General features: G+C 32.3%; 2 protein-coding genes across 4 annotated transcripts in view; one reads left to right on the forward strand and one right to left on the reverse strand.

Moving 5' to 3' along the window:
* Nucleotides 1–310: 310 nt before the first annotated feature.
* Nucleotides 311–1760, forward strand: LOC140861185 (uncharacterized). The gene is made up of 4 exons (XM_073264194.1): nt 311–434; nt 488–835; nt 1112–1347; nt 1692–1760. The coding sequence occupies exons 1-4, from the start codon at nt 311–313 to the stop codon at nt 1758–1760; spliced, it is 777 nt and encodes a 258-aa protein (XP_073120295.1).
* A 3234-nt stretch (nt 1761–4994) lies between these two features.
* Nucleotides 4995–18771, reverse strand: part of LOC140860315 (protein SUPPRESSOR OF QUENCHING 1, chloroplastic-like) — a 44257-nt gene continuing 30480 nt past the window's right edge. For 2 of the 3 annotated variants that reach the window (XM_073263272.1, XM_073263271.1), the window contains exons 16-28: nt 18305–18502; nt 17587–17691; nt 17412–17476; nt 16485–16578; nt 14126–14283; nt 13294–13343; nt 13076–13197; nt 12885–12989; nt 7269–7361; nt 6576–6612; nt 5769–6016; nt 5396–5545; nt 4995–5233 (exon numbers count right to left, since the gene is read on the reverse strand). In XM_073263272.1, the coding sequence (XP_073119373.1) occupies nt 5069–5233; nt 5396–5545; nt 5769–6016; nt 6576–6612; nt 7269–7361; nt 12885–12989; nt 13076–13197; nt 13294–13343; nt 14126–14283; nt 16485–16578; nt 17412–17476; nt 17587–17691; nt 18305–18502 (1590 nt within the window). In that variant the 3' untranslated portion in view covers nt 4995–5068. Of the gene's footprint in view, nt 5234–5395; nt 5646–5768; nt 6017–6575; nt 6613–7268; nt 7362–12884; nt 12990–13075; nt 13198–13293; nt 13344–14125; nt 14284–16484; nt 16579–17411; nt 17477–17586; nt 17692–18304; nt 18503–18771 lie in introns of those variants that run through there. The other variant, XM_073263273.1, reaches the window with a different exon arrangement.

Here is an 18771-nt window from a genome sequence, read left to right on the forward strand (position 1 = left end):
GTTGGGTCGCTATAGCACAGATAGCGGCTATGAGCACTAGAAATTCTGAAGGTAAGTCTGTAACTATTGCAGAGCCACACACCCCTGAAGAGGCCCAATACATTAACATTAGAGGCTATGGAGGATATCGAGGTAACCCTTTTCCCAATTTTTATCATCCTGATTTGCGTAACCATAAAAATTTTTCTTATGAAAATAACAAGAATGTATTGAATCCTTCTCTAGGATTTAATACAAATAAGGGAGAAGAGAGGTCAGGACATATTTGGAGGACGTGGTTAGTATTTTTGTTGCGGAATCTGGCAAAAGAATGGCAAAGACGGAATCTCGTCTAGATAGCCTGGAGACGCATATGGTTAATATGGGTGCTTCAATGAAATCTTTGGAGACACAAATTGGGCAGCTGGCGAATGCACTGAAAGATCAAAACAGAGGTAAGTTCCTGAGTAATACTGAGGTGAATCCAATAGAAACTGCAAAGCCACAGAGTTGAGGAGTGGAAAAGAAGTTGGAGTCAGTAAAATTAAATCTGAAGTCGAGAAGGAGAAGAAAGTTGAAGAAGCTGAAGTTGGTGAGAGTAACCTCATGCAGTCGAAGGATGAATCTAAACAGAAACCTATTTTTAAGCCGAAGCTTCCTTATCCTCAGAGATTTAAGAAGAAAGCGTTGGATGAACAGTTTGTCAAATTTCTTGAGATCTTCAAGAAACTTCACATCAATATTCCATTCGCCGATACTTTATTGCAAATGCCTAATTATGGTAAATTTTTGAAGGAGGTGATGTCTAGGAAACGGAAGGTGGAAGAATTTGAGACAGTGAACCTGATTGAGGAATGTAGTGATATCCTTCAAAAGAAGCTGCCAAAGAAATTAAAATATCCAGGGAGTTTTACTATTTCTTACACTATTGTTTCTTCTAATTTTAATAAAGCACTTTGTGATTTAGGAGCTAACATTAATTTAATTCTTTTGTCTGTTTTCAAAAGTTTAGGACTAGGCGAGGTGAAGCCTATGACAATCGCATTGCAGTTAGCCAATAGATCGCTCACATATCTGCGTGGAATTATCGAGAACGTTCTGGTAAAAATTTACAAATTTATTTTTCCTGCAGATTTTGTGGTGCTAGATATGGAGAAGGATAAAAATATGTCATTGAAATTGAGGAGACCGTTCTTGGCTACTGCTGAAGCCAAGATCGATGTCAAAAAAGGAAAGTTGTCGATGGGTGTTGAAGGTGAGAAAGTGACGTTTACTGTGTTCAAGGAGGCTAGAAATTCTTCCAAGGAGAAATTGTTTATGATCAAGCAAGCAAAAAGGATGGAAAGATGTCTCAAAGTTGAGAGTAAAGTAACTTTGCCAAGGGATAATGAGCCGCCAGTGCTAAAGAAGAAGAAGAAGAAGAAGAAGAAGAAGAAGAAAAAGAAGAAGAAGAAGAAATCTAAGTTCAAAAGATTATTGAGTATGTTTTGAGGGTAAAAGAGAAGGGCAAAACCTCCAAAAAAGTGGCAACAGGCTAGAATTGGCTTATAGTCCGGCTATGGACTATAAACTAAGCACTTATTAGGAGGCAACCCAAGCTCTTTTTGTTTATTTGCTTTATTTTTATTTATTTATTTTATTTTAGTTGTCTTTCTTTCATTATATTATTTTTTTAAGAGATTAGACATCAATAATAATTTTGATTTGTGTAGGTGAAAAGTGCAAGTTTCAGCGCCACCCATGAAGAAGCAATGGATGATCAAGATGATGTCGAGTACTGACGCTCGGTGCCCAAGGTACATGTCCTTGTTTTTATTTACTATTGTACATTGAGGACATTGTATATATTAAGTTTGGGTGGATTGGTGTGAAAATTTGAAAATTTTTATGAGTTAATTTGAGTTGAAGGCATGATATGTAAATGTGTTGGCCTATGATGAAAATAATTTTTTTGTGCTAAAAAGTCACTGTTAGATGTATTTAATCTTGAGTTCTCACACATATGCACGAATGCCAAGATTTTCGATAATTGTAATAATTAGAGAACAATTATGTGGATTTGTGATGTCGATTAGAGGATTTGATTCTTAACTCTTAAGATTTTTGCTTGAAACTGAGGGAGATTTTTATGAACACAGAAGTGATTTAGACATTTTTGAATCAATTTGACCTTTTTAGTCACTATTCATTTGTTAGCCTTGATATGAAAATTCCAAAACCAAAAATGAAAAGCTAAAAAGTTCATAGTTCAAAGAAAAAAAGTGTAATGACGAAGAAAGTAAGGTTAAGGGGGCCTTGAAAAAAAAAATGAATTGAAATTCTAGTCCAAATACAAGGCAAAAATATGGAGAATGTATGGAGTAGAAGGAAGCCAAGATAAACATCTGGTAATGCAATGCAAGTAATATTTTTAGCTACTCAATACTGCCCAAATTGAAAATATCTGATTCCTTTTCTTGAATCCTGAGTCTTTGATTACCATTGATATATATCTGGATATTTATCTCCTGCTTAATATGCTTGAGCCTACAAATTAACCGAAAAAGTTCTTTTGATCTGTGTGACTAAAGGTTGAACTTGGTTTATAGTATTTTGAAACTTGGGGGCGGAGTTAATGAATCTATGAAGCTTACGGGTTACATGATTTTATCGAAAGTTAGGTGGGTAGATGATATTTACAAATCACACATACACAAGAACTCTTGAGAATATTAGCCGACATGTGGATTGAATTGTGGAATATAAAATCGGAGGCCGATTATATTACTCATTATTGTTTTGTTCGGAACGAACAAAAGTCTAAGACTGAGGAAATTTGATAAGTGTAATTTATGCACTTAATTTGCATATAATATGACTTGGATTTTGTGATGTATCGAGCGATTTTATGCGTATTTATTTGTTGTTTTGTGATATGCAAGGATTGGAAGTTAAGAGGCGAAAGAAGCAATCACGAAGCAACAATTGTCCAGAAATTAATGCCAACTTTAAAGAGATCCAACTATGATCTGCACCGTTCAAAATAAAGTATAAGATGTTATGAAGCTTCTATCCAACTTTCAGCTCGATCCAACGGCTAGAACTCTGAATATGATTTTTAGAAGACTTCTGCGCGTGAAACAATGAAGCGGCAGCGCCCCTGCACCCTGGAGAAGAGAAACACAGCGCCTCTGCGCTATGAACAAGCGCAGCAACGCTACATTGATGAACATGAAGAGCATCAGCGCTTGAGAAGAAGAGCAGCAGTGCTTGAGGTTCGAAAAAGAAACGTTTTTGCACTAAATGGAAGAGCTGTCGCGCTGCTGCGGGTAGAAAACAGAAACGGGAGTCTTCGAAACATAAAAAACTCGATTGATGGGCTTCGTTCGTCGGGATTCGAGAAGGACTCTACCCTATATAGCACAATACAAGCAGCAAATCACAGAGGAGGAGGAGATCAGCTGCACGCATCAGAGAGATAACTCAACACAAATTGTGAGAGATTGAGAGAGACTTGAAGGGCTCGAAAAATCTGCAAAATTTTGAAGAACAGAAGAAACAAAGGCGAAGAACGCATTACCTGGACACAGAGACGTGCTATTTCGGATTTGTTATTCTTTAATTAAGCTTTTAAATTCTGAATTGATGTTTAGCTTGAAAAACATGATTTGGGTTTGTTTAGATTGCATCATGAACTAAACTTTTAAGTCTAAAAGATGATGTAGCTTATTGGAGATGACTTCTACAACCTTTTAATTTATTGGATTGAATTCCCTTAATTTAATTATGTTTTCTAGAATTGATTGTCTTTCAATTACCTGATTAATAATTGAATTGTCATATTTATTTGAAATCGATGCTCGGGAGAGACGATTTTGAATAGGACCAATAAAAATTACATTGTTAATGTTTATATAGGTCGGGAGACGTATAACTTTAACAGAGCTTGTATAAGAACATCGTTTATCACATATCTTTAAGCTTCGATTTTTAATAGGGATATTGAAATCAAAGTTTATTTGATACATTATATTTCTTGCTCGGAAGAGGGAAATAAAAATACTTAAGTGTTCTTGGTTATTAGATAAAAGGAATTCATGAGCATAAATTAATTAGAAGTAGTCGTTTTCGAAACTAAGTGAAATCAAATCGTCTAGATATTTTCTTTCAGTGATATTTATCTCAAGTGTGTGAATTGTTTACTAGTTTTGCTGGTATATTTCTTTAAGTTCAAAAACAAATTCTTATTTAATTCTCTAGATAAAATTTATCCTATTTTAATTACACGAGCTAATATAATTTTCAAGCATACTCCTCATGGGAACGATACTTTATTCATCCTTTATTAAAACTTGACAATCGTGCGCTTAAGAGCAAGAAATTATGCAATAATTGTCCGCTAGTAATAATAAAAATCTGGAATTAATTTTATATTTGAAATCTAAAATTTCACATATAACAATTTAATTTATACAATTGTCTCGGGTAATAGCCAGTTTATTTATTTAAACTAGTAAATAAAGACACGCAATACACGTGCAATAGAAAACAACCCAATTTGGTTTCAAAAGTCAGGGCAAAAAAGCACTTTTTTTAGTGCTTTTCAGTTAACAAGGTGTTTGGTTGACCAAAAAAGTGCTTAAATAAACACTTTTTAAAGTCAAAATTAGAGCTTTTTTAAAAGCCAAAAAATGTAGCTTTTAAAAGCACTTATTTTAAAAAATCTCTACAAAATCCAAACGGGCTTGAAAGCAATAAAAAAAATGATATTTGCTCTAAATTTACCATAAATTGATCGGATTCTCGATGTGTTCGATGGGTTTGAGTTTTGTCATTTCTTTGCACGACAATTGTTTGTGTCCTTGAAGAAATTTTAGTGGAATTTTTTGTGTTGGATTGAGAGAGAGATTTATTTTAAAAAAAGATTTTAGATTCTCTCTACATTTGGGAGTTGGGAGGGAAATAAAGAATTTGAAGCAGGGTCAAAATCCAGCAAGAATTTGGAAGAGGGTGAGAATGATGGGGCACAAGGACAATGAGATATATGCCATTTATTAATGAATCACATATGTTGCTGGAATGAAATATAGACAGATGTACATTTATAGATTCATCGAGGAACCGGACTGGGCAAATCAAATGTAGGTGATTTAGGCTTTACAAGGTATGGTAGTGTTATCTCGGCCGAGGTAGCATCTCGAAGAGCCTCTTGAAAAGATACTTCAAACATCAGTGGTTGGTACAAACAGACTTCATCTTCCTTGCAGTAGTATACCTGCAAGCAAGCAAGAGGTCTAGATAAATATTTCTTGAATTCAATTGGAGTATCTTCACTCACTTTCATAGCAATTATAGAAACGTTGAAGGATTTCAAGACAAATAATCCGATCGAGCAAGCCAATAAAAAAATGCCAAAAAGAAAATATGTATAGCATACCTTGCAGTAAATTTTACTTTTGGAAGGCAAAGGGGAAGATCTTTTGAACTCTACAATGGCAAATCCTTCCCTGTTTATATTCCCATCCAAGGGGTTAACTGAGATTGCGTTTTCCGGTTCTGGTTCCACAGTAAATTTACTTTGTGCTTCCTAAACGAGGTTTGTGCAGTTAATGAACACGAGGGCAAAATGTGGAACCACGAGAATCATAAGATGTGCGTGCACAATGTTAGCAGAAAATAATTCCCATCTGTGACGCCATGGAAAGCATGTTGAATTTCATGCCATCATGGGCAGAAGAATCAACATGTAATGAGCAAAACAATATACAATACTGAAAAATCATAATTAGCAATCCAACACATGTTCGAACCTTTGACAAATGATACCCTTCTGGAACCATTATCTTCAGAAATAGTTTTCCCTCGGTAGCTGAACTGCCATCAATGGGGACTGTTTCTGTGTTCGCTTCAGATCTCCTTCTAAGACGCCTCAAAGATTTTGATTTTGGTGCCCGCGGTTGGACACCTTTTAACTCCAAAGTAAGAAGTACCGGTTCTTTTTCATTCAGGTCCACGTATCTGATTACGCTGTTATTTGTATCGGCTATGAATAATCTTCCTGAATATGCCCATGATCAATGCCAGTAACTGATTAGATTACACTTTTTTTCCAAAAGGTGCAAGAAAAGGCGTAAAATGGACATTTTTCTGAGAGTAAAGGCAGCAATGTAAAAAAGAACATCAAATGGATATTTTTCTGAGAGTAAAGGCAGCAATGTAAAAAAGAACATCTCTGTTACGGGATCATAAGATTCGATGCTTTTGGGTTTGTCATACAACAAATATACACGCTGAAGTTATTTAATGGGTGTAACAATTTCATATATAATATCAGGTTTTTTTTCTAACATTAAAAACTGGAGCTCTTAAATAATTCTTGTCAGAGAGCTTGTTATCTTGATATTCTTCCAAATTCAGAGCAGATCCAAAATAAAAACTACATACATTTGACTCAGAGTATTTAAATTCCATAAAAGTTTGTTGAAGTTTGTCCCTGTTGAATATAAACAACTACAAATGGTTTTAGATGAGACATGGCTCATCCATAAGCTTTTGATGGTATATTAATCAACAGTTCAGTAAATACATTAAGTTTGAAGAATGATGAAAGAATCTACCATTTCCGGCTTCGACAATTCCTGAAGGCTCGGAAAGCTGTAATTCAGTAAGAACTAATATTAGTACTTCGGAATTGTTGCAAAAAAAGCAATGGGAAAACATAGATCATTAAGGTGGATGTAATTTGTTATTATATGCCATCTGAACAATAGAAGCATGCATAATGTCATTGCCTCATCCTGTCAGTTATGCCATATCGGCTAGATTAAGTCCTTGGGAGTTGTATATATGAACTTGGACAAAGCTTTTGGGTTTGAGTTGGGCCCAAGTCCATAATCTTAACACACCCTCAGACTCTTAAGCTAGCTTTCGGGGTTGAGTTAGGCTCAAGTTCATAATTTTAACACACCCTTAAGCCGAATTCCACGCGAGCACGATTTTGCACAATGAGGTATCATATTTTCTACTATTCCGCTCTTCACTAACTTTTCTACTACTTTAAGCTTCAATAAAATATCATAACAGGACTCCTAGATAAAGTTTTTCACTCTTTTGTTCTACATAATAAATTCACATGAAAAAGGTTTTGCTTACCATCACGTGAACGACCACTGCAAATAACTATTATTGGTTATTGTCCATGCTAAGTATGATCATGAAGTAAATAGTTTTTATTCACATTCTATCTACTTATTGTCACGGAACTAGATGGAACCACCCTAAGAGAGAAACTTGAAAGGATGGTTTTCTACCTGAGCCGTCAAGGCTGATCCATCCTTGAACCCAGCCTTTCCTGTACCTGCTAACGTACTCACTCTTCTACTTGCTAAATCAAGCTTCTTAATCTGAACAAAAATTAATGGCAGATGATGAACGTAATCAGACACTATCTACAGTTATAACTGCAAAACCAAAAAATGTGAAGCAGAGGAAGAACAATTAGTTGCATGATGCCAAAACAGCCAATAGGAATACCATTTTGGCTGAGCATGTTTGTCATCCAAATACATTAATCAACCAATCTATATACCTATTATAAAAGTGTGAATATAAAGTGTGAACCAAGGACAAAGTTTTACATTCTGTATTGTCAACTTCATCCTTCTTTTATACACACTTGAGATATTTGGTAAGGATGTTTTTGTAAAATAAATTATTATTATGAGGTCAAAATTGTCAAATTACGTGTATGTTATATGCTAGATAAGGATTCAATTTCCAAGAAGATTGAAATTCCAAAATTCTTTAGTTTTTATTTGCTTGTAAACATATTTTTTCCACCAAAATCTTAATTTGAGAAGATTAAAATTCCAAAATTTATTGGTTTTATTTGCTTGTAGATAGTACTTTTCACGCTATACATGGATTTGATCGACCCGTCTAGCGAGAAACCTACCTTTCTAATAAATACTTTTGAAACAGTTTATATTTTATTGATTATAGAAATTGATATGGTTAAGATAACTGCCAAATAAAAAGTAGCTATTGTAATTAATTTACATTACATAAAATAATTATTTTGCGAAATTATATTAATACATTTGACTACTTGTCCGTTAAGATACAATGAAGAATCATGATATATAAATTGCATTTTACCTTCATTTGAATCTCAGATATTCAAAAATCGATAATATTGGGTTAATTAGGATCTGATTTGGGGCGAAGGAACTTAATTTGAAGAGTTTTTTGATGCATGAATTTAAATAATACCAACTGAGTTGATAGGAATTAATCTGAACATCACTAATTAAGTTTACACAGACGATCGTAATATATATATTTGATATGATGAATTTTAAATTCATAAATGACCCCATTCAAACAAACCTAGAGAACGTTTTAACTAAGAAACTTGAAGTTGTAAAACTGTAGGACTGAACACGTGCCGTTTTACCAAAAGTTATAGTAGGTCGTGATGGTGTAACTCACATTGAGAATATTGGTAAGGAAGTTTTTGGAAAATCAATTATTATGACGATGCCAAAATTGTCAAACTATGTATGTGCTAGATAAGGATTCAATTTCCAAGAAGATTGAAATTCCAGAATTCTTTGGTTTTTATTTGCTTGTAAAGGAATTGAACAAACTTTTTCCATGAAAATATTAATTCGAGAAGATTGAAATTCCAAAATTCATTGTTTTTATTTGCATGTAGACGAAGTGAAAATAATTTTTCCACAAAAAACTAAACTTATAGAAGATTGAAATACCAAAATTCTTTTGTCTTAGTTGATTGTAAATAAAGTTAAAAAAAAAATTCCATACAAAACTTAATTTGTGTGAGGACCAGATATTAATTTCTTTTATTTGACATTAATTAGGATTAACTATTTTAAAATGTCAAGTTAAAATAATGAAGTCAATAATTAAATCGTGTGCTACCAAGGTTGGTGCAATGAAGAAGGTTCAACAATTAATTACCTTTCACAAAAATGATACGAGCATTATCGGATATAGAAGAGAGATCGTTCTTATGAATACTTCCTGAGTATTTATATTTCTTTATAAAAAAAAGTCAACCAATATTTTTCAACGCCTTAGTTTATATTAAAATTTAATGATATATGATTGAAGAGGAATTTTCAGCTGCCCAACCATGTTTCTCCACTTGGTCCGCGATCACTAAAACCCGGTAGTGGGTTTTAGTGATGAAAAAAAAAAAAAAACCACTAAAACCCACTACCGGATTTTAGTGATCGCAGACCAAATGGGGAAACATGGTTGGGCAACTGAGCATTTCTCTATGATTGAATACATGTAGTTTTATTAATTGTAACTATTTTTCATTTTTGTTAAAGGCTAGAAACTATAATAATTACTTTATGAGATGATCTTACAATTAATGAAGGAGTATTTTTACAAGGAGATAAAATTGGGCAAATCAGGCATAGCTTTGTGTAACTTGAAAATACAAATCTTCGAAGGTAAATTTTTAAAAATATTATAAAGAAATCTTTACAAAAATTATTTCATTAACGTTCTTCACTACTGTCTACTTCTCCTTATGATTACTATAAATAAATATTTACAAAAATTATTCATTAACATTGCTCACTACTTCTCTTTATGGCTGATAGTAGGAAATGTCAAAATTATTTGGTTTATATTTACTTGTAAATGAAATGAACAGATGTTTTTCTAAAATAATCTTATTTGAATGTGATTTGTTTATTTTGTGGATTTATAATCTTTTGAATGAGTTTATATATGCAAAACGTTTATCAAGAAAAAAGGATATATATAGAAATTTAATGTCTTCAGTAATATAGCATGAAATATATACAGAAATTAATCTCTTTTCAATTCATTTCTTTAATGACTCTTATCGACAATGAAAGTGTGTTCCCACGTGCGTCACACGTGTCTTTTCCTAGTACGTATAAAAATGTGGATGAAGGGCAATATTTTTCAATTGTTAATTGATGACTTTTCTCCAAGTGTAGGGAAATGAACATATATGCAAACATAAAAACCTCATAGGGGCATAAATGGAAAAATTGGATTTAATTAGAAGTAACCTCTTTTATGACTCTTACCAACTCCCACTTTAATTGAGTCCATTTACTCCTATTAATTTTAATAATAATTTGGATTCAAATGATCAAATATTTTAACTATTAGTTGCAATATGTGTATTATTATATATATGAAGTTAAATCACGTATCCAAACAAAGGTCTCAAGAATTTCTAATTCATTTTCAATAGTAACTAGTTGTAATATATTTGTATAGAAAATAATATTTTTGTTTATGAAACATAAAATGAAATGACAGCTCTTTTGGCTTTTAAATATGGAAAAATAGTTGTTGTAGGAAGATTAAAGATCGTATAAGCATTCAAAAGAATTACAAAGAATTGAAGAGGTTTTAAAATTTATTAGTTAGGTTAAAAAAACTAAACCAATTATCAAATAATAATATTATAGTTATTATGAAATAGAAATATTGGTGGACTATTAATGTGTACTACAAACGTTTTCCATAATGACATGAGTATAATAATTAATGTTTAATTTTCTTACTAATTGTCATAGGTTAGGAAAAAAGAAATCATGCATAGAGTCATCTTATAAGATTACTTAAATAGATGATATACATGTTGTGGATTAATTTGTGAATGTGAAAGATGAACTATTGTCTATTAATAAGTTCAGCTTTCAATTTTGAAGTAAAATCAAATGTTGGACTTTCATGCTTATTACAACTAAAAATTTTACTTGTTATTTTTTAAATCCTCACTTAAATTCTAGGTTAATTAATTATATTTCAGTACTTAATGCATTTCATAATTAAAATTTTAAAACTGTCTAATTGGTTGATATGCTTTTCATTTTAGGATTGTAAAGGCGGACTTTAACGCTTATTGCTACTAAATACTAAGAGTTTTACATGGTATTTTTTTTCTTTCTTAATTTCTAAGTTAATCAATTATGTTTCAGTACTTAATATCATAATTAGATATATATATTTAATTCTTTAATTTGGTTGATAAATGTTTACTTTTTCATTGTGATTGTTAAATTTTTGTTTATTAATATATAAAAAGGAAAGAATAAGCAAGAACAAGTCTATAGAAAGTTTATGGGAAAATGAGAGAATATAATTTTAATAACAAAAAATTGGAAGGCGACGTTATTATCTTGCAAGAAGTGAAAATGTCACAATATTATATTACGAGATAGATGAATAATCAGTTATGATAAAGTTGATGGTTATAAATGAGTATAAATAGATAAATTGCATAATTAAATTACATTAGAATTTCAGTTCACAAAGTTTGATAACATATTTTTGTTATTATTTTGATTTGTTAGAATATCTACTTAATTATTTATGTCATATAAAACATAAGTTCGCTTGTGATGCACGTGCTAATGCTATTTCTTATGGAATATCTACTTAATTATTTATGGCATATAAAATATAAGTTCCCGTGCAAATGCATGTGCTAATGCTAGTTCTTATAAAAGGTACAACAAAACCTAATTCAAAGATAATACAAATTTAAAACATGACCCGAAAATAACAATAGCAACAAATCACTAAGTTATCTTACCCACCACTGTTCATTATAGGATACAAATGAAAATAAAATTGAAATGCATCTCAAAAGACGAAATTTCGTTTGTCGCAGGTGTAAAGTATTTAAAGTGGCAACCTTCATCTCCTTCAAATTTTTCCTCTACATTTGTGCCATTACCTCGAAACTGTACTGTCTAACTATTCCTATGTCAAGTCAAGAAGCTATAAATGGTGAGATGAATGTGTGCCTTAAAACAAAATAATTCATGGATCTTGGTGGATATACAATAAGGTTCCATTTGGATTGATGGATTTCAAATATATTCAAATGCATTTTTGTTGTTTGAAAAAATAAAACCATAAACTTCAAATTCCCTTCTTGCATGTTTGTATAGTATTTGATGTTAATTAGGATGAATTTCAAGTTTACTCAGTAATAGTATCATTTGAAATCCATTCTATTTTTAATTACTAATTACTAATAATATAAATAAGTAGGGTGCATATTTAATATTAGATCTATTTTTTCATTGTAAACAATAAACTATAATCGAAGTCTATGAATTTCAAATCATGCACCCTAAAGGACAAAAATGGTTGGGTGCAAATGAGTATTTACAGTCAAATACAAGGCAGATTACTCAATTGAAAGGAAAGAAACATGTTTGGTTGCCAAGAGATTCACTCAAAATTACATTTATTGACAATATTGAAACCTTTGAGGTTATTGATAAACTTGGGTCTGAGTCAAGTAAGACGCCAATTGAGTTGGGGAATTTAAAAAATGTTTGAAGGGAAATCAGCGGAAAATATTGAACTGAAAATAAAATGCATTGATCCTATGCAACTATATCGCGACAATAGATCAACTATCGGTATAACGCACAATCCAGTTTTTTATGATAGAATGAAGCATGTTGAAGCAGAACGGCAATTTATCAAAGAAAAGCTAGAGGAAGGGATTATCATTATTGAATATATTCCCACATCCAATCAACTAGCTGTCCTACTCACAAAGGAACTGTCAGCACAAACTCATGAATTTCTTATTTGCAAGCTTGGTCCTATCAATATCTATCACCAAGCTTGAGGGAGATTGTAGAATAAAATCAAGAATATTTTATGTCTGCATCAAATAGTTGATATCAATTTGTTGTATGATTTGATAGGATAATTTAATCTTTTAAACTTGGTATAATGATATTTTGTTTCAGACTGTGGAGTTAATGGCATCACTAGTACTGTATTTAAATCGTGCATTACACGCATAAATGAACATATTTGTATAAATTATTTTCTCCTCCATATTTTCATAATGATGTTAACTAGCAATTAGGAAGTACCTTATGATTGTAAGAATCTGCTAGATAAATTTGACCATTTCCACAAGAAACACCTAGCGGATGTTGAAGAAGTACTTGGGATCCTATCCCATCATGGTCCCCGAACTGCAAATGCACAACACCCATGTTGCGATCTATGTTGGATGTCCCAGTAGTTCAAAGGCGGCAAAAAATTTTTACGGGAGAAGTACCTTGAATAAATTGTCCGAGAACATTGGATCACCACCAGCTAGTAATCTTGATCCTCCGGTTCGCAGATCAAGTGCTCGAATGGAGCTACTCTCACTATCAGCAATGTATGCTTCCTTTAAATCTGTTCAAGTAAACATGAAAATATAACACATAAATAGGAAATAATGGCATCATACAAGATAAGGAAGAAATATTTTTCTTTTTTAATTTGGCATACCAGGTGCCAACGAGATACCAGAAGGTTGCGCAAATGAAGTGCTTCGAGAACTGTCTCAACATAAAATTGGAAGTTCCCAAAAGATAAAGAAATTAAAAATGGCTATAGAAAAAATATAGAATGATTTTGAAGAACCTCCTTAGAAGGCTAAAAACAAAACAACAGTGTACGATAATCCTTACCACTCCAAGGTTCTATATAAAGCCATAGTTTGACAAAATTTTGAAGAGTTGTGAATTTCAATCCTAATTCACATTATGAGTTGCAAATATATGGTAAGGTGAAAATAGCCCATCATCCAAGTACGTTTGCACACATCCATTCATAAGCCTGATTGATCATTGCTATTCAGAGGAATAAATTACATGCATATGACCATTACAATTACTTCAAATCAGGGAAGCCAAGTTACTTGCACATAGTTATGGCACAATTTGAAAATGTTTGAATAAAAATGCAAGTTGGATTGAAAAACAAAACATAAAGAAATAGAATCGCACAGTTGGTTTTGGAAAATTGCTACTTTTGCTATATTTCTTTTTCGCATAGAACTCGACCAAAACTGAGACATATAAACTGAATTAGCAATAATTTTAGTAGTATCAATTCTTTGTTTAACCATAAACACACAACTATGTTAATATTAAGTTACTTATAACTTCAACATTCAACAGGAACAAGAAACAACATAACAGAATTCATACATGATCTTATCCTACCCTGATGAAGTACGTAAACAAACAACAACGTGCAGCATGCACCTGTCTTTGTAGATACCATATGATTGGTCATAAGTGACTTGTAGACACAAGAAAATTGAAACACAGAATACCTGAAACCATTCAAATTTCTTTCATAGCCATCACCACTAAAAGCTGTGGTAGTTCTGTCCAATGTATTATGTTTCCAGATTTGATGTTGGCCAGCCATTGCTATGTAAACAATATCACTTACAGGATCAAAGCAGACATCCCAGGGAGAGTTGAGTAGCTGACATATCATGAGAGGATACTAAGATGCATCTCTTCTACCAATGTTAATCAATATGTGATAAACAACAGAAATTAGAAGTGATATTATCCATAGATTATATGGAAACCCTAAATAAGGAAAAAACCACACCGCAGTCGAGTAGATATTACATACAACTGCCACTTGCTTAATTTGTGAGCCTAACAGAACGAAACATGCATATGTATTATGGCACCACATGATCGGTTGGTCCTTCCCTGTTCCCTCCGCTGCCACCACAAACCTCAAGGAATTTCCATAATAATTTTTCCCCAAATTTGTCATGCCGAGAGCTCTTTCATCCAGACAGAAACAAAATGGGTACCATACGCTAACAGTTATTCAATTCACAAGGTGACTCAGGCCCCGTTTGGTATCAAAAGCCAAACCAGAAAAACACTTTTTTTTAAAAAAAGTGTTTTTTTAGTTTATAAGGTGTCTGGATGGTCATTTAAGTGCTTAAAAAAATACTTTTTTAAGTTAAATTTAGAGTTTTTTCAAAAGCAAAAAAAATAGCTTAAAAAAACACTTTTTTAAAAAAAACTGTATGAAATCCAAACGGCAATCGGTTTTACCAACTGCACGAGGGTTATGAAATTCAAATGCAGTTCCCTATCTACAATGATACAATGCAGGATGCTTTTTTGCCACATCGGGATAATCCCAAAGCCAAACAAGACACGTATCCAAATCAGCGGATTTTGGGCGACGTCGGGTTGGACAAAAAAAAAGTAGGCTACTTTGATTGTAAACGAGCCGACGAACAAAACTCATGTCTCTGCCATGAGCCCAATCATTTTTGGGCTAATAGCTCATTTAGGCCTTCAAATCCGCATTCTTTTAAATTTTGGGTAAAATCTTGTTTCGGTAATAAATCGGCCTAAAAAAATCGAAATTCGATTCCGATTTGATCTCCTTACTCCTTAGGCATGATAGTATCTATCAAGTTCGTTAATGACGTGCTTTCTGATTTTGAAAATGTTTCCAGGTTTTGATGATTTAAGTGCATTTTACAAATACGGAGATAGCTTTGGACTATAAGACAATTTACGAGCAAATAAATATCATTGTAAAGGCATGACCATTAAGAGGGAATGGGGTAGGAATGAAATGGAATAAGCATTCTCTCATTCCCTACACCCATGTTTGGTATGGCCTGGGAATGAGAATGACCATTACCATATAGTATATAATCACGGTAATAGCCATTCCATCCATATTTGATGGATATGGTCATTCTCACTCCTAATTTTTCTACATTCATAAAATCTCTCTCATTTAGCTTAATAAAATACCTAAAATAATAATCATGACAATGATAATATTATCAAACATATCCATTATAAATATAAAATGATGATAATTAAATAATTATGATAATATTAATAATTAAAATAAATACAATAATAACTTAATATTCACGTAATGATATAATAATTACTTAATAATAGAAAAAATGTATAATATAATAAAATAATTGTTAAGTAATTATTATCATTAGTACAGAATTGCACGCATTGCGTACTTATACATTGCGTTTTTTCATACACGCGTTGCGTGCTTGTACGGTTCTTTTTTGCGTTCATGTACATTCCGTTTTTTTATTAAATAATTTTAGAAAATAAAAAAATATTAAATCATTAAAAAAATTAAAAACAACGTTGGTGTGGCCTCACACTTAATATAATAGAAGAGATAATATTTAATTGAAAGAGAGTTATTTTAATAAATAAAAATTTAATAATAATAATTACTAAACTATATTAATAGTTATATTAGTTTTACTATAACGATAATTTTATAATGATTAATAAAGTATTAGTAGTAATAATTTTTATTATTTTAAATAATAATTATAATAAACGTTTTTGGGTAGCAATTATTTTGAATTTTAGTGACGAAACTATTTGATAATTAAAATAATTTCATTTCATTCCTGTTTTATTTTTCTGGTATCAATCATTTGAATGGAATAAATCTACCATTCCATTCTTATTCTTATTTCATTTCAAAGTTGATTTAATTCCAACTTTATTCCACTCCTGTATACCAATCACTTTCATTATTTTCGAGAATTTCTAGGCATTCTATGTGAATCAACAGGTTGATCCATTTTCAGTTTATGCTTCTGTTACATCATACAAGGTATACAGTTCATAAAAAGTCTAAAGAAATCTCACCTGAGTGATTCCTGATCCTCCCCCTTTGTAGTCAGAACCCTTTGTTCCATTTCCAGCAAGTGTTTGCACATTCTCACCGACAAAATCAACCACCCTACAGTTGTAAAAGTATAATATGTAAGAAAATGACAAACTTAGCATACCACAAATACCACCTTATATAAGTGATTCCAAGTACAATGGCATAACTGTGATGTATAATTAGCGCCCGATCATGTTAAAATTACGTGGACAGCTTGAGTTTATTTCCTAACGTTCCTGAAAAACAAATGGTTGATTTTGTAAAGAGTTTTAAAGGTATTGAGATTTGGTTGAGCAAAAAGGAAAGGCAAATTTACTCTTTCAACATAAGTGCACCTTTTGTGCTCATCTCTTATAGTCCGAGGAAGGAGAAATGCTGGATAAGGAAGAGAACAATGAATTGTGGACAGGAGTGAAGTTATTCCATTAATCAGTTCACTGGCATACTCCATATTTTTCTGAACTTGTTTGATTCAAACACCTTCTGCACCATATGTTTGGTTAAACATTGGACTGGTAAAATTTTTAAGAATAACCTTCGCCCAACTCCAACCCCACCCACCTTCGATAAGTCGGGATCATAGTGCTGGTCTTTGCAGAAATATACAGTTTAGTTATACTTTCTCACCAATTCACAATAAACAAGATGATGTGAACTCCTTGTTCAATCCCTCCCTCAAGATTTTGATGCAAATTAACACAAGTTAGATGAAAAAGAAATTTTAATTCTCACACCGAGCTCATAAAATGCAATGGAGACTCAATAAAATGGCAGAAATCAGGAAAACAAAATGACAAATCATTTCCTTGTGGCTTAAAATTTAAAATTCCTCTTGCAAAACTATTAAAAACAAGATGAACATCTAACGATAAGCACAGCAAATTAAATGTCAGGACCACTGTTACCTCAAAGCATGATTTTCAGTGTCAGCTACATAGAGGAGATTTTTTTTGGCATTATAAGCAAGACCCTATGCAAACAAATGCACATCAATAATTTCTTCTAGAATGCAGGGAAATCGAACTATCAACTGTTCCATACACTAAAATACACTCCGAAAAGAGGCAGAAAAACCATGACCTGTGGGCGGTTGAACATAGCATCATCAAAAGTACCATCACGAAGACCCTCTTCACCGGTGCATCCGATTTGCATTTTGAAATTCCCATCAAGATCGGTAACAACCTGAACTTATTACAAGACGATAATAGTTATAAACATTAAAAATGCATCTGACATTTACCGCAAAATAAAAAAACAAAAGGAAGGAGTAGGAGGAGCAACGGACAGAAAAAATGTTTAAAAAAGTGCAAGCTAAACATGCTAAAATTTGCATATAATCCAGCCCTCTCACATCCTGGAAAGGATCAACATTTTGAAAAGCTGTCAATCTTATCATAAGACTGACACACTCTGTCAGTAATACTGTAAAGATAAGTGTGAAAAATATAAAAAAATTATAAAATAATTCATTGAAGATTTACAAGGAAAAACTCCAAACTGGTCAAAAACATCACAGAGAAAAATTTGAGTATACAAATTGAAGATAACAAAATGTATCCAATGGATATTTCTATCGCTCTCTAAGAGTTTACAAAATAGTAACACATACACACACATATGTATGCAAATATGAAAGCCTAATCTTAACCAAGTCAAATAGGGATCATCATATTCAAACAAATGCCACTACATGGTATATCCTACTTTCGAACAGCAAGAATGATCTAATATGTGTGCGTGAAGTGCAGCTGGGTGGTTGTGCGTGTGTGTGGAGAGAGATAGAGAGAGAGCTAACAATGCGGTTGTGGTTGCTGTCAGAAATGAACAGTCGATTGTTGAGGATATCAACCTCCAGTTTACCCGGAAATTTTAATGGGGAAGTCAACAAGCGAGGATCATTGTTTTTCTCCAAATTCAAGGGGACAGGTGTGTTGTCCAAGATCTTCTTCGTACCATAATATGTTAGTGCTGCCTTGACCAAATCATCAAGATCCTAGGAAAAAAAACTACAAAGAAATTACATCATAATTTTTCATTTAAAGGTCACATTACAAAAGGTATCGAGTGTTTAAAGAGACTAGTTGATATGGAAGAAAGTAGAGGAATTCTTTTTCCGAAATTGCTCATTAAGAAACACAACAAGAAGACCACCAAACAAATAAAAATATATTTGTTTTTGAGTAGCATTTGTAGAGTGCCCTCACTTGAAAAGCGATAAATTTTCATTTGGACAGGAAGTAATGCTAAAAGAATAACCCAAGT

This window comes from Henckelia pumila, chromosome 4 (assembly GCF_033568475.1).
Source record: "Henckelia pumila isolate YLH828 chromosome 4, ASM3356847v2, whole genome shotgun sequence".
Classification (NCBI taxonomy): Eukaryota; Viridiplantae; Streptophyta; class Magnoliopsida; order Lamiales; family Gesneriaceae; genus Henckelia; species Henckelia pumila.

What these genes read in the sequence shown, in the direction of transcription:
- LOC140861185 (XM_073264194.1), top strand. Translation starts at nt 311, where the DNA reads ATGGCAAAGACGGAATCTCGTCTAGATAGCCTGGAGACGCATATGGTT. An exon ending in AGTGAACCTGATTGAGGAAT is followed by an intron (nt 836 to 1,111) that starts GTAGTGATATCC and finishes TTTTTCCTGCAG; the next exon opens with ATTTTGTGGTGCTAGATATG. An exon ending in GTCTCAAAGTTGAGAGTAAA is followed by an intron (nt 1,348 to 1,691) that starts GTAACTTTGCCA and finishes TGATTTGTGTAG; the next exon opens with GTGAAAAGTGCAAGTTTCAG.